Source organism: Thermobia domestica, chromosome 9 (genome assembly GCF_964235325.1).
Source record: "Thermobia domestica chromosome 9, izTheDome1.hap1.1, whole genome shotgun sequence".
Taxonomy (NCBI): domain Eukaryota; kingdom Metazoa; phylum Arthropoda; class Insecta; order Zygentoma; family Lepismatidae; genus Thermobia; species Thermobia domestica.
In genome coordinates, this window is record NC_137462.1 from 3,065,679 (window position 1) to 3,089,715 (window position 24,037).

General features: G+C 37.6%; 1 protein-coding gene across 2 annotated transcripts in view; it reads left to right on the plus strand.

Moving 5' to 3' along the window:
* The window catches only part of LOC145694335 (peroxisomal acyl-coenzyme A oxidase 3-like), a 99,622-nt gene that overhangs the window by 43,101 nt on the left and 32,484 nt on the right, over window positions 1-24,037 (plus strand). For both annotated transcript variants that reach the window (XM_081770450.1, XM_081770452.1), the window contains exons 7-9: window positions 1,161-1,276; window positions 12,316-12,479; window positions 15,214-15,336. In XM_081770450.1, the coding sequence (XP_081626576.1) occupies window positions 1,161-1,276; window positions 12,316-12,479; window positions 15,214-15,336 (403 nt within the window). The remainder of the gene's footprint in view (window positions 1-1,160; window positions 1,277-12,315; window positions 12,480-15,213; window positions 15,337-24,037) is intronic.

Consider the following 24,037-nt stretch of genomic DNA (forward strand, 5'->3'; position numbering starts at 1 on the left):
GAAGCTTCAAATACTCAAACTTCTTGTCAAGGTATTTTCATATTGCTAGAGTTCATTGGAACACACTCACGAAATTCCACAAGCGTAAGTTGATACATAACAGCAATCTATAAAACAGGAGGTGGCTGCTGTGTGTTTTCGGGGAAAGCTAAAGTGAAATTGATGGTTCTCTATTCAGCTGGCCCTTTTGCTTATCCTTGGAAGCTATATTTTCTTACTGTGTACGGTGAATCCTGTGACCCTAACAGGCTGACTGTACACTTTGTCTGACAAAAATGTAGTGGCAACCAAAAAACCTTCCAAGACCATTACAAACTAAGTTACAGGCAGTATCCAGAGAAGACTTGACTTTCAAATATGGATAGACAGCAGCTCAGTGTTATTTTCTGACACTAGTTTATTAATTCAAATTTTATTGTAATACGTTCGTATTTCTTTCGATATTATTATGAACATAAGTTAACAGAATGTTTAACTCCACGTTTAAAAGTGGAAACTAAGACAAATGATCGCATACTGATTCTAAAATAAAATTTTCGGGATACATTCATAACAACAGTACGGATGTTGTTTTTTAATTTTTAAAATATATCTTTTTGGGAAAATCAAATTCAAAATTTTGATATAACATTATCGAAATTAAAAACTTATTAAAACCTTTTAACAACTCTTTTCGTGCTCCCTCGTAGCTAAGCGATTAGGGTACACGCCTTTTAGGGTGCGAGAGCCAGATTTTATTCTTAGGGGGAGCTCTGTTCGAATTTCACGTTAAGCTGTAGGTTCATGTCTCATACAGTCTCGTTGTTGAAAGGAACATTAAAATCAAATAAAAAAAAAATCAAGAAAGAAACTTTTTCATAAGCTTTAAAGTGACATCTTAACGAAAATCCTAGCCGCAAATGCCAATCGAATACTTGTCACTCACGCAATTTCTGGTAAATTTTGAGAACTTCGGGGGCCTGTAATTTATTTCGAAACCACAAATCAACTTGAGCTTTCCCCTTGTTCCAGGCACTGATGATATCGACCAGAACATAAAATATCACTCCAATCTGTAATTGAATTCACATGTAAGGGCTTAGGTGTGAAACAATAATCAGGAATTAAAAATATTTGTGCATATTTATTTGGTACTTAACGAGAACATTTGTTTTTTTCAGATTCGTGCTCTTTGATCACTACAGAATTCCAAAAGAGAACCTTCTCAATCGAACAGGCAACGTGACATCAGAAGGGGAGTATGTGACTCCGTACAAAAATCCACAGAAAAGGTTTGGTAAGTAGCATTGCTTATACATTTTTACTACTTCGGGGGTTCACAGCAAGAGCTAAATGACAAGAAAAAGTGAAAATTTGCTGCTGAAGAAAAGGAAATACATTTTACTTCCATACGTACGTGGTTGAGACTGAAATTGTAAGACTGTCCGTTGAATTTGGCATTATATATATACACGAGGGGAAGTCCGAAAATATGTTTCCCCTCTCGGCGAACAGCGATGGTGGAAACAAAGACAATGGTTGCACGCGCAATACACCCAGACACAAGTGGGTATCGTTCGCCCGCGATCCTGCAGATGGCACCGTGGAAGCGCCTGCGCAAAGCGGAGGCGAGTCTCTCAGTCTAAGAATGATAGCTATGGAGAGAAAGCGCGTTTTGACGTCGTGGTCAAAGAAGAAAAGTGCGTGCGCTTGTCCGCTATGAATGGGCACGTGGTGTATCGGGAGCAGAAATCCATAACCGCCTCGTGGAAGTTTATGGTCCTGATGTGATGTCGAAACAAATAGTGCGGAGATCGTGTCGCCAATTCAGTGAGGGGCGGCAGCAAGTGCTGGACACACCCAGACCTGGAAGGATGTGCACAGCCACTACAGATGAACATGCCAGGATGGTGGACGATATGATTAAAGCTTTGGAGGCAATGCTGAAGTCACAGAAGATGTTCGACGCTTCTTCTGTATGCAGAGCCCTGAATTTTTCCTGGAAGGGTTTTTGAAGGTTATAGACCAGTATGACAAATATCTCAATGTACTCGGTACTTATGTGGAAAAATAAAGGTACGTCTGATCTTCAATGTCACATTCTATTTTTGGTCTTGTATCCCCACCTCTGTTCGCAGTATCCTGGGGAACCTTTTTTTTTTGGACTCCCCCCTCATATATAATATATATGCCGTTAGATTGGGGCTGCTTGGCGGTCAATATCAAGAATTTGTCATGAAAAGTAAAAAACCTGGAATTTTCAATAATTTTAATGAGACTGATGAGATCTTTGTGATAATGACTCTGAGCAGCATTTTGGATCGTCTAGGGAGGGTGAAGAATCAGGCGTTGGTGATGCTAAGATGGTGGGAAGTGATTGTGATTGAATTGGTTGGGTACAAACAAGCTTACAGTTTTGATAAACTAAGTTGCTTATACGGTATAACAAAGATACATATTCCTGTTAAGAAAAGTATCAAGTGTACAAGCGATTTTCATGCCAGTTTTATCGGTATTATCGGTACCCAATGAAGGTGTCAATTTTTGCGAACAAGATAAGTTTTATCTGCTATTTTCTTTTTAAGTTTTCGATGGTTTACAAAAGTAACTGCAGTAACTTGTTATGGTATTAATTTCAACCCGTAAGATACGTGTATATGTCATTTTGAAAGTGATGATTTATTATCTTAGAGGGAAAATCTCGATTATAGGCCGCGCCATAATTTTTCAAGCCCCCCCCCCAAAAAAAAAACACGTGCGGTCTATATTCGCGCGTATATATATATATATATATATATATATATATATATATATATATATATTGGTGATTCCACGAAAAAGGGAAATTTTCACTTGGAAAATTTTTGTTCCGTTGATGGTCGCCTATTTCGAAAAAAATATCAGATGCACTTACTACCATTAAGTACATGTTAATTAGGTGTTCAGCAGAGCTGATTCGTTATTGGTGTAGTGAATAAAAAATAATAAACTTTTCAGCACCCACGGAGTTGAGTCCATAGGTCACGGAGTTGAGATTAGTTAACACGGAGTTGAAAATTGCTGTAAAGTTGAGAAACGTGATACATCTGAGTGATAAGTTTTGGTTTATAAGTGATTAAGCTTATAATTTACATAAAAATTGAAATAATTTTCCAATAATTTTTGTAAGTTAGAATTATTCTTCTTATGTTGAATAAAGTTCTAACAAACTAGATGACACGTAATTTGTTATACAAAAATACTCCAGAAAATACTGCAAACATATGAAAATATATCTAATGAAGGTTCCAAAATTGAGTATATACAGGGTGGGCCATTTTAATTAATCCACGGAAATATCTGAAAAATGATAAAACATAGAAGAAATGTTTGAAGTAAACGTTATATATTGCTAAGGGGGAAAACCATTTCCGCCCAAAGTACCCCTCCCCACCCCCCGGAAATGGGGGTAACGGGGGGTAACTTTGAAATGTCAAATGGGAACATGGGTCGAGTAATACCTCGTTCGAAAGGTCTTGGAAAACTAAGTAACGCTGTACCAAAATTTGTTTCATATGGAGCACCAGTTTCAAAATGGCCGCCATGATATAGTTCGGAAACTCCAGTAGCCGTAGTATGAAAACCATGGGAGGTAAATGAATGGAACAATATTGAAATACGTAAATATCATAGGGCTATCGAATGATGTGACCCCTGCGATCCCAGCAGCTTCCCTGAAGGGATCTTGTGAGCTAACTTCAAAATTTCAATGTCCGACCGGACAACGGTTCGGGCGTACGCTTGACCTACCCAATGCTGTTTGGAAGGCAGACTTCAGGGATAGAGATTTAGTGCACTCAGTTAATGCGGATTGCTACAGTCAAGGGCGCCCATAAGGGGGCAAGGGGGGCTCTCGCCCCCCTAGAGGAAATTGTGCTTCGGAATATCGAAAACTCAATAGAATTTTTAGAATAGCTACAGCAAAATTTGAAACTATATTTGAAATGTCGCTTTTTCTTGCCTCCCTTGGAAACCACAACATGGGCGCCCTTGGCCACAGTTACGTTTTGATTAACTATTAGCACTCATGTCATATTGTGAGCTTGAGGGACGAAACAGTGTGTACGTATATCCCCGAAATGTTTTCCGAATAACCAGCACACATTGCATAAAAGTTTCTGTGGCGACGGAGATTAGCAAATTCACACGTTTGTAAGTTCCAGCAACTGCATTATTCGACAACTTCTTTCGTATAATGTTCCTTCTGTTTTCGCATCAAATCATACTTAGCCATACAGATATGCGTTACCATTCAAATAAAATTTCACCTTTTTTTAGTCACTACAGCGTCATCCTTACAAACAAATGTTTCAACCATACCATACCTATTTGTAAGGTAGCCTTAATTTGCGAATTAAAGTAGAGTTCTCATTTGAACTTTCACTGTTACTTTCCACCCCACTCACATGCAGAGCACAGGAAAAGATTATTTTGTAGGACTTGGATATCTCTCTATACATTATGGCAATTTTACTCTAACATTTTTATCTCTGTTGTATCATTCTCGAGCCTTGGAACGCCTCCGTGGTTTTCCTATTTAATTTTCGTTATTTTCATTTATCTCTACCCGTATTCATACTATGGGCACTAGACGTTTTCTTAGACACATTTACCATGTCTTGGCGATCATTTTGAAAACGGTGTCTCATGTCGAAAATATTCTTACAGAAGCTGTTTGATATTAATTTGTCTATGTAACATGATGTTACTCGCTTCAAGTTGCTATTTGAAATTTTCAAGTTGGCCCCGGATACCTTTCAGTGGAGTCACCCCGACAACACCTCTCGATGTGCCTTACGTCAGTTACCTACTCCAGTTTTTCTTCTGTTGATTTACCTCCAATCGCTTTCATACTACGGATACTAAACCTTTTCTCTGACACTGATACTATGTTTCGGCGGCCTTTTGAGAACACTGCCATTTCACCTCAATCGTTTTCTCCCGCAAGATGTTTGATTTTGCAAGATTTATCGAACGAGGTACCACTCGACTCATGTTACTATTTGAAATCTTGAAGTTAGCCCCCAAGACCCCTTCAGGGAGGCCACTGGGATCACAGGGACCACACCATTCGATATGCCCTATGATATTTACGTATTTCAATATTGTTCCATTCATTTACCTCCCATGGTTTTCATACTACGACTACTGGAGTTTCCGAACTATATCATGGCGGCCATTTTGAAACTGGTGCTCCATATGAAACAAATTTTGGTACAGTGTTACTTAGTTTTCCAAGACCTTTCGAACGAGGTATTACTCGACCCATGTTCCCATTTGACATTTCAAAGTTACCCCCCGTTACCCCCATTTCCGGGGGGTGGGGAGGGGTACTTTTAGCGGAAATGGTTTTCCCCCTGAGCAATATATAACGTTTACTTCAAACATTTCTTCTATGTTTTATCATTTTTCAGATATTTCCGTGGATTAATTAAAATGGCCCACCCTGTATATATATATATATGAGTATGTGACGTACAATAAGAAAAAAAGAAATACACATATACTTATCAAATATTGATAAATTATTGCGCTTTCAATATGTTGACCATTATATGGAGAGGACAGACGTTTCACATAAGCTTACGAAACAAATGAAATAGTCACTAAATCTGTCTATTGTCTACTTCATTTGTTTTCTGAGCTTATGTAAACCGTCTTGTCTTCTCTGTGTGATCAAGTCAACACGTCGAAAGTGCAATACTTTTTCAACATTTGGTAAGTGTATTTGTATATTTGGTATATATACAAAGTGTTTCAAAACAATACAGACATCGTTTGTTAGCTGATTCCTGACACGTAGATAAGACAAAAAAGTATAAACAACCTGGGTGTATGAAGCAATTTTTATAGAGGGTGTTTGGCTACGGGAATATAATTTGAAGTAGTCACCAACTGCTTCTATAAAAGTTGTTGTGGAAGTACCGCAGGATTCTGAAACATGGATATTTGGATAGCGTACATACTAGTTCCTAAGTGAAGTCTTGACCCGACTACGGTAGGTCCCATAGTTTTAGAGCTATGGACCTTTCAAGTTCATTTTTATCATGTTTTCGGCAGCCTATAACTCTGAAAGGAAGCATTTGTGCACCCAGATTGGTCTAAACTTTTTGTCTTATCTTGGTGTTAGGAATCACCTCCCAAACGTTATCGGTGTTGTTTTGAAACACCCTGTATAATGAACACTAAATGACAGTGTAAGGCACTCATCATTTCTCAGTTTTCTTTGGATAATTCGATGTTCTTTGTTAAGTAGTCCACATTTTCTACTCGAATGAAGGAAATGTCTTGAGGAAACAGGAAAGGGCTGTTCTAGTCTACACAGAGTGTCAACTGTCAACGCTTTTTGAATGTCAGGTTTAGTGGGCCAGGAGAAATTCCTCCCTTCCCAATCCGCGTCATAAGATTGACTGTCCGTACATTGCCCTTACACTCTTCGACAATCTCTGAGAAGAAAACAATTAGGTGATCATAAGATAAGATTTAGTAAGTCCTTGTAATTAGAAGTTTTGGCCAAATAATAATAGAAGCGAGAGTTTTTAGTGTTTTTAAAAGTTAAAAAATAATTTGAATTTTACGGGGGGTACCACTCATCAAAGTATATAACTGCAACTCAGTCTTCAGTTTTTGGTAAATTGTCATCTGGTTTACATCTGAAGAAATTGTTGCTACTGATGGTGGAGAATAGTAGTTAAGTTGCCCGAGATGGAAATGAATGCAGATATTTCCTGCTAGACACGTAAAACACGAAAGAGAACGGAAATTATTTACTCGTGATGTTGTGCTATACCATGCTACTTGATGTACTTTTGATGTTCCCACAAAATGTTTCGTGGTGAGAGGAAGCTACTGTTGGACAGATGAAATTTCTTGCTTTGAAACAGTGTATATCTTGACATCTCTGCATTGTTTTCTCATTTGTTCAATTAATGTCTACATCATATCCTTGAGCAATAAGGCATTCTGCGGTTCTTTTAAGAGTGGCCCCGACCCCATCGGGAGCACCTTTCCCATGTCCAGTTTCGGAATAGTTCCATGTAATATTCTTGCATTTTATAATTGATGTTGACAGGTAAGTAGCAAATTTTTCAGCAACTTGTGCGGATTTTTTCCCTTCGTAATGTTCTCTTGATGATGGTCGCCACCTTTTTCTCTTTATTCTTTGCTCTCTTTCGGATAACAGGGGGGCGCGGTGGCTCAGTGGTAGAGCGTTCACCTCTGGTGCTTGGGGTCTCGGGTTCGATCCCAGCCCCCGCCAAGTGAACTTTGTGGTGAACAAACACCGTGCTCGTGGGTTTTCTCGGGGTTCTCCCGTTTCCTCCCACTTTCTTCATTTCACTCATCTCTCATCATCACCGTCTCCTTTAGCCTAACCGGCATAACCGTGGGACGTAAAACTTAAAGATTTCATTTTATTTTCTCTTTCGGATAATGACAATATGCCTTTTATTTTTCCTTCTTCCTCTTTCTTCACCTTTCTCGTTCTCTCCTCGTGAACTCTTCATACTTAATAGATCATTCCTGATTACCAACCGACGTTTCTTTTCGGCTTCCCTCTTTCTTTCTAGCTTTTCACTTAATCGTTTTCTCGGCATTTTAATCTATGAAAAAAAAAAAAACAACTTGTAAGAAATGTTACTTCTTATAGACTATTACACAAGAAACATTTAGAAATATAAGAAATTCATTGATATTGAAAGATTTTGATGAACAGTTTGTTTTTTTGCTGTTGTTGTTGTTGTTTTGTTTGTTTGTTAAAGGCCTACGTACCAAATTATACGTACCGAATTTATTTTTTCGGAATTTTCAATAAACTTCTATTGAGTCTCATATGTGACAAATAATGAGCTGGAAAAAGTTACAGATTAGTTAAGAAGAAATAATCCAATATCAATTAATCAATCAATCAAGTGAGGAAATAAACCAATATCAATTAATGTACGTACCTGCTTTCCACACACAAAAATATCTTTCTTATAGCTTCTTTGAAGCTTATAGCTTCATTAACATGCAGCAACAAATGTTAATGAACAAAGGCAGCAGTGGCTACGCTGTAGGGAAGTATGTGAGGCGGAATGTAGGAATACAGTATCTTTGTAACGGAGAGAAATAGGAATGTCGGATCAAAAGATGTCAAAGGAAACTCCATCCGAAGAATTCAATTATGCACACATACTGCGGAACAGTGGCGGCGCATGGGAACTACAAAGATACTCTTAAACACTCTTAGTGATGAAACGTGCAAATCATACAAAACACGTATGGAAGATGAGACCGAGTGTACTGTAAAAACAAGAGGTATTGTACTTACCGTGGTCAACATAATGCTGTCCTACAGAAGGTGTTCAATATGTCCTCCTTGCTCTTCGAGACAGATAGTTATGCGATGGCGTAAGGATTCTTTGACTGGTGGCAAATGCAGCTCATGCACGCTGGCGAAGATCTTCAATGTCATGCATGGGCAGTGTATACACGAGACTCCTCACGTAACCCCACAGGAAAAAATCTAGGGTATTTAGGTCGAGTGAACGTGGAGGCCATGCTCGTCTGCTACCAAGATCTATCCATTCCTGCGTGGAAATGTTTCGTTCAGATACGCACGAATAGTGTGACATGAATGGGGAGGGACGCCATCATGCATAAACCACATACACTGTCGTGTCTTCAAGCAGAATAGGTAGGCTCTGGGTCAGAAACTGGAGATATGATATTGCTTGCGTTCAATCGCTGTGGTAAGATGTGTTGTTCCACAACGTTGTCATTAATAATACCAGCTCACACATGCAATTGGAAACGCTGATGATGCTTCGTCTCTACAATTGCATGCGGGTTGTTGGGTGCCCATCGATGGTCATTGTGGACATTTGTAATGCCATCCCGTATGAATGCTTCATCCGAGAACAACATCTGTGCTAGAACTTTTCTCCGCGTTCCATTCACTTTCTTTGTGGCCCCTTGCGCCACCACTGCTTTGCCATCACTTATGCATATTTGGATTCTTCCTTTGATATCTTCTTACCCGACATTACTATTTCTCTCCGTTACACAAATACTGTATTCCTACATTCTGCCTCCCATAGTGTTCCTACAGCGTAGCCATTGTTGCCTTTGTTCATTAACATTTGTTGCTGCATGTTCCATGTAACATCCCCTCCTACAGTTTGTCAGTGTGAATTGTTCACTTTTCTCCGCGTTTCATTCACTTTGTGCCCCCTGGCGCCGCCACTGTTTCGCCATCACTTCTGCATAATTGAATTCTTCAGTTGAGGTTTCCTTTGATATCTTTTGACCCGACATTCCTAATTTTCTCCGTTCTTGCGATACTGCAAATTGCCGCTTCGGAAGGTGACATTTCACATGACTCTAGCGTCCAAACGAAGCCGCATTCACCCAACGTTCATATGACATTTTTACCTGTAGATTCACCTCCCAAATTTTCCGTCATTGATGCATGACCACCCTGTATATATATAAAACCAGATTTTGTAAATTTTAAGAGTAAACATAAGGCTACCACTCAATATATTTCAGTACACGACTGTACTTATCATCAGGACCAAAGAATAAAGATAGAATACGACAGGTACAGTCTTTTATAATGTAGTACAATGGAGCAGACAAAATGAAGTACTATTAAATTCATGTTCTATTTGTTTTAATTTAGCGCAGCGTTATTATATTCGCTAAAATGTTTTAAATGTTTTGCTTAGCCCCGATGATGAGTACAATCGTGTATCCGAAATATAATGACTGGAAATAGTTTGCTTATTGCTGGAAATTGCGGAGAGGTGAGAGTAACCTTTGATTTGTAATAGACTTATATGTGCATAAAGTAAAATGGTGTTTTGGCAAGTTCCTGTCCGATAATATGGTGCATTTCTAAAGTCTTTGAACTATAGTTTGAGAAAATAATAAACAATTATAAGTGCTTCACATTTCAGTTGTAACATGAAAATATGTACATGTGACTACACTTTATTTTTACATGATGATGAACAGCAAAGTTTAACATTACAACTGTGTAATTACACAGATAGTTCGGTACTCTGGAGTGACTGGCATTTGAACATCGTTTCCTCGCTTGCCGGAAGAATGCGAAAAGAATTTAGTTCAGTATTTATTAATTATTTATTTATTTTTCATTCAGTTTGCTCTTTCATTTTCACTGCTTGTTTGGTCCATTGGTTGTATGTAGCCCACAGCAGTCCTGCGATTCTAGTGACATTAAGGAATACAGGGTGGACATAAAGTCTCTCTCTGATAAACATTGATAACAAGAAAACCAAGAATAGTATAAGCGTGTGGTTTGCGGCATATAATAGGAAAGCTCAAAAAGTATTTTACCTGATTTAGAGAATTTCCACGTGTCCTCCACTAGTTGCCCTCGAGACATCCATGCGATATTCAGTTTCCATCCATGTGTTACTCAACATTTCAGGAGTCACTGTCTCTGTTGCGACCCTTATCGTGTTTTACAGGGTTGGAATATCACGGACGGTTACGTAAACCCTGTTTTTAATATAACCCCCATTAAGAAGTTCGCAACGCAAGGATTTCCGAGGACTTCGGGTTGAAGCAACACGAACAGTTGCCACACGTGCCTCACTAAATACCGCTTCTATCACGGTCTAAAACACTTCCTATTGCAATAAACTTGCTATACCATTCCTTTATGCTCTTAATTTCTGGTGGCTGCTGTCCATACTCTCACGTGAATGTTTGTGGAGCTGTAACGAAAGATTTTGCTTCGTGATACCACAAAACACTTCGCTTTCTACTGTGTTGATGCCTGGGTGCAGGGGCACACTACCCTACCAGGGGAGCCGCCGCTCCTAAATGGTCATTGTCTTTAAAGGTAGACAGTCTACATCAGTCATTGAATCTGGTAATGTACGGTGTACCTCTACCGTAATAAGAGGTAGTTCCGTATTGCTTGAACGGCCCTACCGAGGAAGGGTGTGGGTGTCCCTTCTAATGGTGGCCTACACGTACCATTGGGTTTCGGACAAGTAGCTTTGCTACAACGTGTACGTGGTACCTAAACACGTAAAAGATAGGTAGCCCCGTATTGTTTGGGCGCGCCTACCAGGGGAGACACGGCTCCTCGGGGCTTGGGGAAACACGGCTTCCAAATGACAATGTCTGCCTTGAGCAGATGGTCTACATCAGTCATTGGCTCTGGTAATGTACGGTGTACCTCTACCGTAACTAGAGGAAGTCCCATATTGCTTGGACGACCCTACCGGGAGGGGGGTAGTGTCGGATTCCAGCCTGTGGGGAGACCAAACGGGGGTGGGGGTGGGGCCAATCCCAGGGATCTGGGCAACGGTTCTGAACCTGCTAAAGGAAGGAAACTGTGTGGGATATGGGCCGGCACCAAACTCAAATGGTGACTTAACACGTACTATTGGGTCCGGGATGAGATACGGGAGTATCTCGACGTGTGCGTGGTACCTCTACACGACAAGGCGGTTGCCAGTTGAACGATAGAGGTAGGCAGGGCCGGGATTGAACAAGCCCCCTCGGGCATTGCCTGGGGCTCCGGATTTAGGTTGGACTCTGCCGGGCTGTGGTCATACCGTGGGATTCGGTACCATGCGGGAGCTAATTCCAGGAATCTGGGTAACGGTGAGCGTATGGGGGAGGTAAGCTTGCCTTGAAACGCTCGGGCGCCATGCCTGCAGAGCATGGTAGGACTGACTCGCTAGCAGTCTGCCTCAACCAGTAGGTTAACTGGTAGGCACTCAGGACTTCAGTCTGGCCGCGCAGTGGGCGTATCCCAGTCCCTCACAGAATGGGGGTTACATCGCTTCGGCGAGTCAGAATTAGGGGACAAATTCTGACGGTGCACTTCGTGCACGAGAAATCAATAGCGTATATTGAGGAACTATGGGCGGGGTGCATTACATTCTTGCGGAACCCGTCCATTAAATAGACCGAACGGTCGCGGGCATGCTCTCCATGCATGCAATTAAGCGTGGCATAGTAGATCACTAGCGAACAATGTGTTGATGCCATTTTAAAACAAATTAACTGTCGCACTGCGGTCAGTTGCAGTAGATGTCAGCACAGGCTGTGGCAAAATCTTCAAGTATCATATAAGCGATGTTTTCAGACCTCATGGTTCTATCATTCTTTGTGTTCTTGTTATTAATGTTTGTTATCAGGGAGAGACTTTATGTCCACCTTCTATTTCTTCTACATTAGTCCAGCAATTTCAATTAAATTGATACATACATAACACCACACTTTAGCTTCATGTAATAGCAGTCTAATATATGTAATTTTTAATTTCAGGTGCTTCCTTAGGATCGTTGTCTGCAGGGCGAGTGGCGATAGTCAATTTGTGTGCTGCAAATATAGCGAAAGCAGTGACAATCGCAGTTCGTTATTCTGCAATTCGAAGACAGTTTGGTCCTACAGAAGGAAATGAAATACCTGTTCTGGAGTATCAAGTTCAGGTGCGACCTCTTCACTTTAGAATGTTGTTCTGAATTCTTAGAATTGAATAATATAGGGGAAAACAGGCGCAACTCCAGGGTCACAAAATACTCGGGACTATAGTTTAAACAGTGTAAAGCTTAAAGATGTTTGCATGACGAATGCTTTTAATAGAAGTAACTGATTAAATGTTCATCTGGACACAGAGTTAAAAAATAATGGGCTACGACGTAAAATTGTAGTGCGTTTATTGTAACAAGTATGTATACAATAATACAGGGTGTCTCAAAAGTTCCAAGGGTAATTCTGTTATTATCAGAGTTACAACAAAATGTAAGAGGAAAACCCTATCTAGATATGATGTTTACAATCTAAAGTGAAGAATTTTTTTAAATCGGACGAGTCTTTTGGGCTGTACACTATGTATCCAATATAAAATGAAAATGCCATTTACCTTGACCACAATATAAGTGAATTAAGTTACTGTCTTTTACGCTAACGTGTCGATGGCCAGCCCCATTTCAAATATGCTCCCACCATTCATCATACTCTTACAAAATTTATCCGCCTCCCGGTAAATGGCAGCATTTCATTTAACAATAGGCGCATAAGAGTGTACAGCCGAAACGACTGGTGTGATTTAAAGAAAATCCTTCACTTTAAATTTGAAAACATCATATTTGGAGACGGTTTCCCCCTTACATTTTGTTGTAACTCGGATGATAACACAATTACCCTATGCCAGGGGACTTATAAGACACCCTGTATGTTTTAAAGCAGTTGGATAGAGGTTATTATAGTCACTGATCTGCCTTATTATTACGAGGCTTTTTTTCTTTCTTTCTTTTCTTTTTTTCCTTTTCTTTCTTTTTTTTTAAGTAAGTACCGTTGTTGATGGTGATTTGAGTTGGATTACAGTTTAACGTAGAATTCGAACCATATGAGCTCCCGCCGGGAATCGGACCCGGGTCTCGCATGCCAAAGGTGTGTACGCTAACCGCTTAGTCACGATGGAGCTCAGTAAGTACCGTTTTGAAATAAAAAAAAGAGAAAAAACAAGTATATTTTTCGTAAGAATTTTATTCTTACATGAAAGCCTGTACTTCAGTGTACTTTACGTAGTTTTCACCAATATTAAGGCACTTACCGTATCGTACAACAAGCGATCCTCATAGAATGTATTGTCACCACGAGGCAACAACTTTTTCCTATCCCGATGTTGAATGCTGCCATTCCATGGATTGTTGCTTCGATTCCAGCCATGTTCCATCGCCTGTGACAATTTTGCTTCACTTTCCTCACTGTACCACACAAAGAAAGACAATGCACTAGCTACTAGCTAAACGTTTGGATTTGTACACCTCACCCAACATTTTTGGTACCCAGCGTGAGCACAACTCCCGATAATTTAAGCGTTGAGACACAATTTCATAGAAAACACTTTCTGAAACTTGAGGAAAATTATGAGAGAACTACGAAATCGTTAAGCGTCGGTTCTGTTTCACGTTTTCGTCAACTTTCTGCATGAAGTCGTCAGAAGTGACTTCGTTCCTCATCATGAACATTCGTGCTGCCATCTTTAAAAACTCAGACCCATATCCGTACCATTCTATTGCTTATAATATTTTCTCCATACACTTCACTAATGTGGTGATGAATTTCAGCCGCTTTCTCGTCTTTAGCTCGAAGAAAACGAATCACAGCTCGTATTTCACAGTCGGCGGGGGTACTTTAACTACTCACAAACAAACGTAACACACGGTAGAATGTTTCCGTAATGGCGTCTGTGGCTTGCCCGTAATGGCGTAGGTACACAGCACGCATGGGCGGGATGGTACTTTTGCTTCTTTGCTTGATAGATATGTCAGAACTGATAATTTTATATAATAGTACTTTGTAAGTATTCAACAAATTATTGTTAAATCATTTCAATATATTCCAGTGTCTTTTTCGGTAACCTGTAACCTAGTTGTCCAGAATTATTAAAACAATCTTTCTATGTGACACTGTCCTAGAAGAATTAATGAAACGTAAATAATCGAATTACAATTATAATTCAAGTTTACAGGAATTTCAAAAATATTAATGATTGCTGTCTGCACTTTAGTGATTCTTGTTGAAGAATTACCTGCACGTGAAACCCATTTATGTTGAAGAATTGTGAAGTGCCACCATATTAATTGTAGTTAGTTTTTCTGAGATTCTTGTAAATTTCATTGGGGTCCCTGGTTCGATCCCAGCTTGCGCCAACTGAACTTTGTGATGGGCAAACATCGTATGCGTGGGTTTTCTCGGGGTTCTTCCGTTTTCTCCCACTTTCTTCATTGCACCATTTCATTCATTTCTCATAATCACCGTCGTCTTTAGCCTAACCGGCATAACCGTGGGATGTAAAACTCAAAGATTTCATTTAATTTTTTTCTTGTAAATTTCAGCGATAACTATTTTAACGACGATTTACATGTCATAGCCCTCGAGGATAGTCGTACATAATGATTCATTTAATGATTCTGGGCAACTAGGTAATGGATTACTGAGAAAAACATTAGAGCATGTTGAAATGGTTTCACAGTTTCGTTGAACCAGATACCTAGACGCATTGAGTATTTTATTCCATACAATTAATTGGACAACATATGAACATGAACAACATACATGCTAAATTAAATCGTAAATCTCTTTAAGTCCATCGTCTCATTTAGTACAGTATTTTGAACCTTTTATCTTACCCAATTGTTGTTTGTTTTTGTGTAGAGGTGGCGCCTGTTGCCGTACTTGGCTGCAACGTATGCAATGAAATGTTATGCTGATTTGATTCTCAAAGTTTATATGGACTTCATGGTTGGATTACTCTTAGATGAAAATAAGGAAAATTTGGTAAGTAAAATTTATTTATTTATTATACATATGATAATCTCTGAATAACGGACACTGATGGGACGTAATTATTTCTGTAAATGAGAGGTGCGCATTACAGAGAGGTTACACAAACTCAATTACTCTCAGCCTGTGCGGTAATTGTATGTAGTGTGCAGTGTATAGTGTAGTGCTTTACTTATAAATGGTAAATATAAACTAATATCGAAATATTCTATGCAGTGTCCTAATTATAAGGGGTATTTTCGAAACGGTAATTTTGCAGTTCATGTTTTACATACATTTTTGTATGTAAAATGTATCTTAACGAACAGTTACTAAGAAGTGCAATGTAAATTGGTATTTCAAGAAATTATATTAATATTTTGTTCAGAGCCTCGTTTTATTTTTGAACAGTTATTTGATAAAACTTGGTTAATGTTGATAGGGATATTTTTAGCCACTAAGAAAATTAAAGTGCTTTATTGTAATATGCCATTACAGTCTAATGTGATGATGTTTTAATAGGAGGGTGCCCGAAATTTTTTGCACCGACTGTACTTGACGTTTAACAAAAAATTTCTGGCTGTTCATATAATTCGTAATTTTGTTTGTTATTCTATTTCAAATTAACATGGAAAACTGTAAAAAAATTCATTGCGAATTATAGTTTTGGGAATCAATACCTTTATTTATATTTTAAATTAGTTATAAGTCTTGTATATGGATGTGTAAATGGATTATTACAATTCTTACGGTGTCAGTGCTATCTGAAAACATAGGTCCACTATTGGACGGAACTATTCAGATCAAATAACCAATCTAAAATTCGACAGAATTTTCAGGACCACCCTTCACCTCTCTTTTAGATACCTAGGTCCTTCTAAAATCTAGTTTAATCCAGATTTTACCAAATTTTATTCGTTTCAAAGCCCCACCGCCAAAATGCTTTGTTTTGATTGGAGGATAAACCCACGCTATGATATTAGGGCGCGATTATTCCCATTCCCTGCAAGATTTTCACTGAAGACGCCGGACTAAGATCTTCCCAGCTCAGACAGTCAAAAAGGAGCTAGAAAAGCTGCAAACAAGGTAACATTTGGATTTTATTAACATGTAAAATCGCTGGAGGTCTCAAGGAGCCAGAAACTATTAAATTTCATAGTAAAAACTGGACTAAAAAGCTGAAATAGTAAGTGCAATATAGTGACGCCATGATGTCATCTACCGATCGCTATGGACAGGATACAGAAGTAGTGTGATTTCCGTTTTTCTTTTCCTAAAACCGGTTCTGAAGATCAGTGTTTCCCCTGATATTTTCACCTTCCAATTTTCCTGCTAATTGAGGGTTATAAGACCTGTCCATATATAGATTTGTTTATGTAGGTAGCGAGTGATTCTTTTTTTTAACATATATGGCGGTATTTAATGTCTTTATAGTTAGGATAGTAATCATAATGCACGTGTAAATTTACAGTAAGGGCTCCTATCTGACTCCCAAATTGGGAGTACGGCTTCCAGCGGGATGAGTTGAACATGTAGTTTGTTCCGGGTTCCTGCCCCTTCAGGGCAGGGGTCCTATTGTTAGCCAACACTTTGATATGTCCCCTCGGGGCATTGATTAAACAGGTTGATTTTAAGAATGTGATTTAGTAAATACAAGGGCCAGTTGGCCCTGTTCCTTTCTTCCTTTTTCCTTTCGAGCCGATTTAAAATGGTAAAATCTGAATGTTGTCTGTGTATATTTATTAGTATAACATGTATTAATGATAGTGATGATTGGTGTGTATTGGCATGATGTGTCTTGTAGTTTAAGTAGTATGTGTATATTTGTAATGTAGTATCAGTGGTAGTGGTAGTTAAGTGATGAAAGAGTGTGTGAGATAATTAAATATGGACAGTGTAGTATTTGCTATGCGATAATTTTTTTTTATTATTCCGTCATTAAGTGAACTCATACACAATATTTAAAAGTGAACGTAATATAGTACAATAATTCCGTGTACAAGGTCACATTCAGTTGTTCAAGGGTTGATTATATCGTCGCTAGCCCCTAGTGTCAAAAGTCAGTACTAACCGCCATTCGTATGTCGATGTTCTTAGTGATTTAGTTTCCATGAAATTGACCTTTCTTTTCGAAATAAAACCTAGAAGGTATAATTCACAGCCCATATGGATGTACAGTTAGGTCAAGTGACCCAAAATTAATATATCCTGAAAATTACAACATTCTGCTTAGTCTAGAAATCGAAATATTTAAGTAAATAAACAATACGTAATTTTTTTAACAGAAGTCGGGCGATATGATGCTAGTTCTTCGCTTTGAAATTATATTAAATGTTCATTTTTCTTCGTGGCTGCAGAATTTCATAAACATTAAATATTATCACAGATAATTCTATTTTCAGTGAACATACGTAGGATTTTTTTTTTTCGTTCTTAATAAAGCTACCAGGTATTACATAGTATTGTGTGTGTGGTGAAAGAGTCTTGAGTTTGAGTGAGGTTGTCGTGCGGTGATCGGAATGGGAAATGTTTGTAGTAACTATAGATTTTAAAGTGTTATGATGAAATGTGTATATAGGCTGGGCGTAGATAGAGGAGACAGGGTGTTTGTAAAATATAGCGTCGTAGTAAATGAAAAGAATGATGATATGAATATTATATGAATATTAATATGAATATGAATATGAAAGTATATGAATATTGTAGTAAATGAATATAGAAGATAGGACACCCATACAGTTAAATATATATAGTAGCCCAGTGAATACTTCGCCACGTGTGGATATATATATATATATATTGAATAGATACGTGTAGCTACAAACATCTCGGGTTCTGACCCCTGCACCATAATATCACGCGGACGGGAGGGCGATATATAGTCGGACTATGGTAATACTTTGTAGTTTAATGGGTTATAGTAATAATCAACCATAGTAATACCATCTGATAGAATGGGTAGCATCATATAATCGCTGACTATACATATTGAATAATAAATTATGAAAAGACAGTAGTAGTTATACAACAGGGCTGTAGTGAATTATATTTTCTGGTCGGTTTTAAAAATAGAATATCCTGCTCCGTGAGATTTTTTTTTCCTTCACGTCACCTACTCGGGCTAGCTTACAATGTTCATGGAGGCGACAGCTCAGACAGGGTTACAGAATCAAAACAATTAGTTATTAAAATTTATTATACCGTACCCGGGCATCGACCTCTCCCCCCTTAAATATTTTTCGTTTTCTTTTCTTAGTTTTCAAACTAGATAGTGATGGAAATTAATCGATGCCTCAGAATTTAGCGCATTCTGCGAAGGGGAGCTATCGGCGAGGTTTGGCCATAGAAATCACCGATCCAAAATTCAGTTTATTTAATTTTTTTTTTTTATTTTGGCAAATCACTAATTAGGATATCTTAGCTATTACTCTAGTTTCATTACTGTCCTTGAACCTTCTTAGTTCTTCTGAGGGGTCGAATATTTTTTTTCCTTACTTAGAGATTTCAAAATTGGGGACGCAGTTACCTGGTCCCTTCCCCCTCTCCTTTTATCCTGCTGGTCTGGGCCGGATACGGGGCTCGGATTTCAATCTTACAACCAAACTCTTGTGGGATTGGGATCTGATGGACACAAAACTTGCATCCTTGACAGCAGGGCGCCCCCTTGAGTCTACGTATTTGAGTAGACCACCCTTTTGGCATATTAAGAATATTTTGGCTATGGATTTGTTGAGAGCGAAATTCGACTTCTATCTTTGTAGCGTTAGTTATTTCTCACTTAAGTCTTTGGCGCCCCTATTCTTCGTCTTCCTTCTTCTCTATCTCTCTCTCTGTCTTCATTTCTTCAAGTTTTTTTTAATTTTCAACCTTCCCCCCCCCCCCAAGATTTTGAACTTGTTGCTTACGATTTATTTAACGTACAACTTTGATCTGAAATTACCAGCTGAGACGTTGCAAGACACGATTCATGGATAAAGTAGATAGTGATTGGGTCCTCCATCACATTTTGACCTATCGCCGAAATGAACAAAGACTTCGTAGTTGACGACACTTCGATTACGTTCTTTCACCGTCGTCCCTCTTAAGTTTTTTTTTTAATCCATTGGTCACTTTCCTTTCTGTTTTGGTTTTCGTTTACCTTGTAGTTGATATGGGCCCAGAAATTGTATTTTAGGTTATCTAGTTATATCTTTAGGAATGTTCTATGTTACGTGCCTGCCTCACAAAGTTTTTTTTTTATTATTTAAGCACGAATTGATTATATAAAAGTTGAAATTTATAGACGCGCGGTATCAGGTAAAAAATCAATTTTCTTTTTCATATGTAATGTCGGAAGTCATTTGTTTTCTTGTACTTGCAACCTTTTCAAAAATTATTGTTGGGGTGATTAATTTAAATGTGTGCGCATTTATTATAAATATATATATATATAGAGAGAAATGAATACGTCGAAATGTATATGTACTTAGTATGTGAATATGATTTTAAAGTAAAAGTATGATATTAAATGTATTATATGAATATATGTGAGAGCGCTCGTGTCTGTCCCCCCCCCCCCCAAACGTGTATTGGTTGCTATAGTTTACCAGTAAGTTTTCCGACAAATATAAGAATGTAGATTTTGTCAAGAATACCGCCGTGCACTCAAGTAATTTTCCTTTTCTTCTGAATAGATGTAAATGATAACCTATGTAATTATTTAATGGCATGTATTAAAAAGTAACGGCAGGTCTAAACGTAACCCACATCATGATGAATATTATCCCTGAACTACCAACCTAAAACCATTGTGGAAAGTGCACCTTGAATCCTTCTCACCTGCATATGTATCCTGTGACTTGACCAGTTTTTTTTTTTTTATATATATATCCTCAATTTAAACCGTCACACTCCGTACACCTGTGGAAGATCGTTTTAAATCCGAACCATGTATACATATATACAAAAGTGATCTAAAGGAAAGGTCTCATGACGTGTCCCAGTGTTGAACAAATAACTTGAAATTATTCAATTAATAAGTTTGGAAATGGACTGTCTAAGAGGAGAAACATCCTCTGGCGAAAGTGATTTTTCGAAATCCCTAGATGGGTATAAACGTCGCAGTGTGCGAGTGCAGATATAAACTGCTAAGAGTTACAAACTACATATAGTCAATGAATGTTTTTTATAAACCAATAGTTATATATATAGAGATATATATATAAACACAAACTAAGTTAAATGGAGCGAAATGTTTTTGGACACTACGAGTAGTGCATGATTTGTGATTTGAACGCTCAGAATTATTAATATTTTATTGCTCAATGTGAGGTAGAGACTCATATAAGTTTTAATACACCTAAAAGTTTTTTTTTCTTTGCTTTCCTCTTTGTCCAATTTTTTTTTTTAAGTGAAATAAGTGTCTCTTTGCGTATGTCGCAAATCATAATTTTGTTTTAGCATGCCTAAGATATAATACATGTAATTATTTTTTTTTCTTTCATTTGTCAAGATGATTGGATATATAAAAATTTACTACAATATAACACTATGTACTTTATTAATATATAACCAAGAACTTGTGCTTTTAAGATTTTCTTTGTAATTATTTTTTTCCTTTTTCACTATGAATGTAATAAACTATTTATATCTTTGTAGTTAGTTGGTTTCCTTTAAACATATATACACTGTCCTGAGTGAGTGAGCGTGTGAATGCGTGATAGATTTAATTTAAGTAATTTTAGTGATATCATTTGTCATATTAACATCTGTAATATATGTGTCATGTTTTAATATATGTGTTAAGGTAAATAACCTTGGTCATGAAGGACCGCTACTAATGGTTTAAATCGGCTCTAGGAGTGAAACGGAAATAGCAGGATAAGCCTAAATACGACATCTTTCTTCCAGGAAGTTGAAATTCTTATTGATACGATACATAAATTTATATTGAGTTCATAAGTTTGATTTTTTTTTTTCTTGGCTAATTCATATGTGTGGTCGATCCTAGAGAACAGAGTTCAGATGCTGGATGGTTATCAATCACCGGTTGGAATAACAGTACAAAGAATGATTTCACTTTTCTCATTTCCAGGTCTAGGTCTGGGCAACCCCACGATCGTGGTGCCTGGAGCTAGGTCTGGGTGGTATGAGGGAACATGTGTCTATTCCGAAGCATTCTAAAATTGATTAGTCGTTAATAACGCTTAAAATGATTCATCTTTCAACGACTTTCCCGACTTCTTACTATATTCCCGGAATTATCCAGTAATCTATTTCTTATTAAAATACTCTATTTGTTTTCTTTCTTTTTCCTCCGTTTTCCTACCTCCTTCTTTTACCCTTCTACTTCCTTTTTCTTTTCTATTTCTGAATGAAAGAAAACGGAGTCATGACTGAGAGTAGTCGCTATTGGCACGGTCAATAAGTTGTTTCGATGAGTTTTCTTCGGGAGTCCGATATGGGATAATTAACAATGAGATGAGTATGCATTGAGGGACGAACAATAACAAGAAAGTTTATTGGAATTTACTTTATTGGAGAATAATCTGGATTTCAATTAGTAGGTGTTGTTTAGTAATCGCCCTCGTTCAAAGAGAATTAATTTTAGCGACTCCTCTACATTGCTCTTTTCTTCGTTTACTATTTTTTTTTTATTTTTTATTTTTTTTTTTTTTTACGTTTTCTTTCAAGTTACTTTCCTAAAGCTACTTTCAAGAATATAGGTACTAGGAAGAACGTAATTTTTGTACGTTGCAATTCGGCAATGTAACAATGCCGCCCCTTGTTTAGACTTCTCTCGTGTGAACCGAAAGGTGGCCATATCAGTTTTCTTTTATCCATCTTTTTTCGTTTGCATATGTGTTTATCGGCTTCTTGCTTTTTATCCTTTCGTTTCTTTTAGGAAGTGGTGATGCGGATATTGCGTCTTGAAGACCTGAACGGTTTCAGGTCCTTACTCTGTGTCCGTTTACAACATGTTAAGTCACTCACATAAAGATAGAATAATAATAATAATAATAATAATAATAATAATAATAATAATAATAATAAAAACATTTTGTTATTTAGGTGCAAGGGTTCAAATATTGAACACTTAACCTCTGAGTCATTCCATGTAAAATCAACCAAATTAAATTAAAGAAAGAAAATACCGTCGTCTCAGAATTTGATGATACTTGGTGTACATGTGGGCCCCTATGAGAGATGATCATGCACCAAATTTTAGCCCTGTACCCCTTGTAGTTTCAGAGTACAGGGTAATAAAAAATGGTCAAAGTTGATTTTTTTTTTTTGTAGAACATTGTTACTTTTAATTGGTCATATCTCCCGCAAGTATTAAGCTAGAGAGAAAAATAATATACCATTTTGAAGAGGAAAGAATAGGCTATAAGATATGTCAAGAACATTTATTTGAAAATCAAATATCATTTTCTGGGAAATCCCTTGAAAAAGTTCGGATCAGTGATATCTCAGAAAGTGCCCGTTTGATTAGCACCCCAGGTTTGTGTCTGAACATGGTCTCTCGAAAATCAGTGTAGACTCCAGGCCCGTTCTTGGCCCAAGTTGACATTTGGCATACTTATGCCGGACATATGGGGCTATCTTGGTATCCAATTTCAAGGAAATCAAATGGGCACTTTCTGAGGTATCACTGATCCAAACTTTCCCCTTGATTTTCCGGAAAATGATATTTGATTTTCAAATAAATAGTCCTGTCATATCTTGTAGCCTATTCTTTCCTCTTCAAAATGGTATATTATTTTTCTCTCAAGCTCAATATCTCCGGGAGATATGACCAATTGAAGCTAACAAGGTTTTACAAAAAACATCAACTTTGTCCATTTTATTTTTACCACCCTGTACTCTGAAACTACAGGTGATACAGGGCTACAATTTGGTGCATGATTATCTCTCATAGGAGCTTACATATACACCAAGTTTCATCGAAATGTGACACCATGAGGTATTGGGCTTGGTTAATTTCACATGGAATGATCCCTCTCGATATTTTTAAAATTTATTTATTCTCACAGGGGTTCCGTGATTTTACTAGTCATCTAAATACACGAACTATGTGAGAATCTGCTTACTCATTTCGTGAAATAATTTTACACTTACCATATAATATTTATTCAGAATTAAAAGAAAAATTAGTAATTTTTCGTAATTGGCGATATAAAAAAGTATTTTATACACCAAAAATCCATGCTCATTTTCTTTTTACGTTAACAGTTTTGTATAGACGATTAAAAATCTGTAACAAAATATTTAAAAAATACCTAGAAACCTAAACAAGTAAAACGAGACACAGTTTTACATCTTTGTTAGGAAATACCAGAGTCCAGAAGTTGGAGGTCTGTAGAGCTGAAATGGGTTATAGTCTTTAACCTGAAAGTAGGGGTCCATCCTGATCTCGACTCGTATCAGTAACTGTGCAAATAGGCTAGCCCCTGGCGACTCCCATTAGTAACTACAGGTTCTCTAAAGATTACGGTCATTCAATGAATGCAAAGTTACAAATCCTGCTACAGTTCAACTTTTCATTTGATTCTAACCCCATATGAAATATCTGAATGAATGTTACTCTTTTAATTCATTTAGTTACTTAAATACAAATACGAAATTGCAACAACGATGACTATTACAAAATCTGATAAATTAACTCTTTGGTGTCAATTAACAGTAAAGACCCCATACAGCGCAACTCTGCTCTGTACTACCTTGCTGCTGCTCC